General features: G+C 39.4%; 1 protein-coding gene across 9 annotated transcripts in view; it reads left to right on the top strand.

Annotated features, from left to right (window-relative positions):
- DST (dystonin) overlaps positions 1-3,149 on the top strand; it is a 480,961-nt gene that overhangs the window by 300,619 nt on the left and 177,193 nt on the right. For 7 of the 9 annotated variants that reach the window (XM_012805072.2, XM_012805073.1, XM_012805074.1 and 4 more), the window contains 2 exons: positions 2,016-2,109; positions 2,417-2,571. In XM_012805072.2, coding sequence (XP_012660526.1) covers positions 2,016-2,109; positions 2,417-2,571 — 249 coding nt within the window. Of the gene's footprint in view, positions 1-1,537; positions 1,905-2,015; positions 2,110-2,416; positions 2,572-3,149 lie in introns of those variants that run through there. The other 2 variants (XM_012805076.2, XM_012805075.2) reach the window with 2 other exon arrangements.

Here is a 3,149-nt window from a genome sequence, read left to right as displayed (position 1 = left end):
AAAAAAAAAAAAAAAAGATAACAGTACAATAACCTGGGGGAAAGAAAGAAATAGTTGGGGGATGTGACTCTGGAAGTAAGTCTGAGGCCTAGTGTCAGTCATTCTCAGGTCAGGCCCTCACCTCCTAAAGCCTTCAGAGGTTGGGCGAAATATTTAGGCTGCCTACCTTAAAACTTCCTCCTCTTCCATAATTGACAAATGTTATCAAAGGTGAACAGAAGACCCACAGAGTGAGAGCAAGAGAGAACCTCGGTGGGAACTTGGTTGCTTCTCACACGTTATCTGACACGCTCACATCTGAAGGCTGCAGAGGGGGTGTCCCAAGCCCAGGGGTCCTCAGCAGAGGACACTCTGTGTCATGTACACGACAGAGGAATGATTCCCTTCGCCAGTTTAAATGCAATCTGATAAAAGTAGCTTCTCCAGATCACTGACGTGGTACTAAATGGCTTTCAGAGAATTGGACTTAGAGGGCTCATGGAGAGACAATCCAGTAGATTTCCCTACAGGTACACAAGATAGATTTCAAAGTAAAGGGCTGCTGAATTCCTAGAGGCATCATCTTTTGAATGAGGTTCAAAAGGGAAGTGTTCGTGTTGGGGCTAAAAGGCCTAATACTGGCTAATGTCCACAGCAGGGCAGAGCAATTAGCAAATCTAGGAAATTGCTCTCATTTATGCCTACGAATAATATAGGTGATGTTTGTGCATCAAGTTCTTCATGCTTCGATAAATTCATGTTTATTAATAAACATAAATGTATCTTTGTAAATAAATAAAAATACCTGCCCTCAGAGAGGAGAAGCAATAGTTTGGCTTTGTAGTGTTGGTGGTAGAAAAATATTTAGGAGCTTGTTTGGATAAATACCTTCATTTTTCTTGATGCAACAAGTTTTTTTGGCATTGAGTATGTACTGCAAATAATAGTTATGTGGCCTGGGCGCAAGTTACAGAGAAATGGGAAAGAGCCAGTACTCCTATGCTGTGTAATAACCTACCGGGAAGAAAAACAAGCATGGACAGAGGACAGGTGCAAGCTGCATGGGACTGTGCTTGGCACTTTGGCTTTTAAAAATGTCAAGTAACGATCGTAGGTTGGAAGTAACACTACTGAGAATGTGTTGTATAAAGAAAGGTAAATGGATAGTTTCCTAGTTAATTTAATAAACACATAACGTGGTGGTTAAAACGGAAATGTATTTTGTTTCTCATCCAATTCATTCGTTTAGAGGTCCTTGGTGATTTCTAGCTTTTTGCCTTCATCGCGTTATTCAGCACAGACCTGGCCCTTTGTGAAAGTGAGGCCAGGATCAGATTCTTGTGTTCTTTTAGCTGATGGTTGGTATTGCCAGAATAACCCTTACGTGTTGTACCTGGACTTCTGCGAGGCTTCTGGGTTGTTTTTTAGGTGGTTGCAATCGGATGACTCTCTCTGAAAATATTTGGCGTATCTATTCCAGTGACGCCCAAATTGGTCTGCCTTGTCTGTACTTGCAGGGTTTTAATGCAGGCTACAAAAGGCAAACCTCAGCTAGCAAACGATGGCTTTAGGCGAGGTTCTTTTGAATAGTTATCAGTGTATTATTTGCTGTGCATTGCATATGCATGTTGAAGCATATTTAAGGAGCCATTAAAAGCTGTAACGTTCAGCTGCCACTTTTCACCCTTAGGAAGGAGAGCTTCTACTTTTTAGTCTACTCTGAATGGTCAAAGAAAGAGTGTCAGTTCAGGAATAAAAATGCATAGTAGTAGTTATAGTTACCGTAGCAGTGATTCCGTGTTTAGTAATACTACCAGTACTCGGACTAGTCTCGATTCCAATGAAAATCTTCTCTCCGTTCACTGTGGTCCAACACTCGTCAACTCCTGTATCAGCTTCGGCAATGAATCCTTTGGTAGACAAAGGTATTGGTGGTCTGGGCTTATGTTTTACTTTTGGCAGGCAGCATTTTTCAGGAATGGTGAGCTCTTTGACTTCAAAAGAAGAAGATTTATTTCCTTTGTCTCCTCTTTTAGGTTGGAAATGTTGCAGCAGATTGCCAACCGAGTTCAGAGGGACAGCGTCATCTGTGAAGACAAACTGATTCTCGCCCGGAATGCTCTCCAGTCTGTAAGTTAATCTGGGCAGTCATCGAGGTTGTAGTAGAGGGGTCAGAGGGCATCTGGGTAAACCAAAATTTTGCATAAAGTTTCCTTGATTCCTGACATATGTTCTCCACTAAAAGTTTGTTAAAGAGTCTGGTTGGTGTGTGCTCTCTTGAGGGACAGTTAGCAAAAGGGAAAACATATTTTTGAACCAATAAGGAAAACTAAAGAAGGCACCAGTGGGCTTCTGTTCCATTCTTTGGAGTTTTATATTTGAGTCTAGTTTTGAAACTTATTTCACACAAGTCATGTTGAGTTCTTTTAAAACACAGGATTCTAAAAGATTGGAATCAGGAGTGCAGTTTCAGAATGAAGCAGAAATTGCTGGGTATATCCTCGAATGTGAGAACCTTTTACGCCAGCATGTAATTGATGTACAGATTCTTATTGATGGGAAATATTACCAGGCAGATCAATTGGTACAGAGGTAAGAGTGCCACTTATTCCTGCACAGTGTCCCTTGTGTAACTATTTCATAGGTATTTACAGTGGAAATGTAGAATGTGACAATTTTATGAAATACTTATATTTCTTAGCTCTTTTTAGGTGAAAATGTGTGTCACATCAATTCTGCTATATTTTGGCTTGTTAAATAGGCATTTGTTCTTCAATGATTAGTATTAGAAAAAATAGTTTAAGATTCGTAACATATTTATGGCTGCAGTAACTAACATACTCATTAAAATGAATACTTCAAATGTATGTTACATACATGTATTCATGCATACATTTACATACAAGTATTCACTTCAAATGAATGTATGTACACATATGTAATATACATACATTTTTTTTTAAAAGGAAAAAATCAGCAAAATGTCATTTTTATTTTGATTTTTCAGTTTCCTGTTTATGTTAATGAAAATGTTCATAACAAAATTTGGGGGAAAATATATGGATATAAAAATTTATATCTCTGAGCAGTGGGTTTGGGAGTAGGTACAGAACCTTTCAGGCTGTGGTCTCTCTCTCTCTCCCTCTCCCTCTCTCTCTCTCCCTCTCCCC

The sequence above is a fragment of the Otolemur garnettii genome, unplaced genomic scaffold, assembly GCF_000181295.1.
Source record: "Otolemur garnettii isolate 467f Iridium unplaced genomic scaffold, OtoGar3 scaffold00035, whole genome shotgun sequence".
Classification (NCBI taxonomy): domain Eukaryota; kingdom Metazoa; phylum Chordata; class Mammalia; order Primates; family Galagidae; genus Otolemur; species Otolemur garnettii.
Note: the sequence above shows the minus strand (reverse complement) of the source record. Positions and strands in the feature narration are given on the sequence as shown.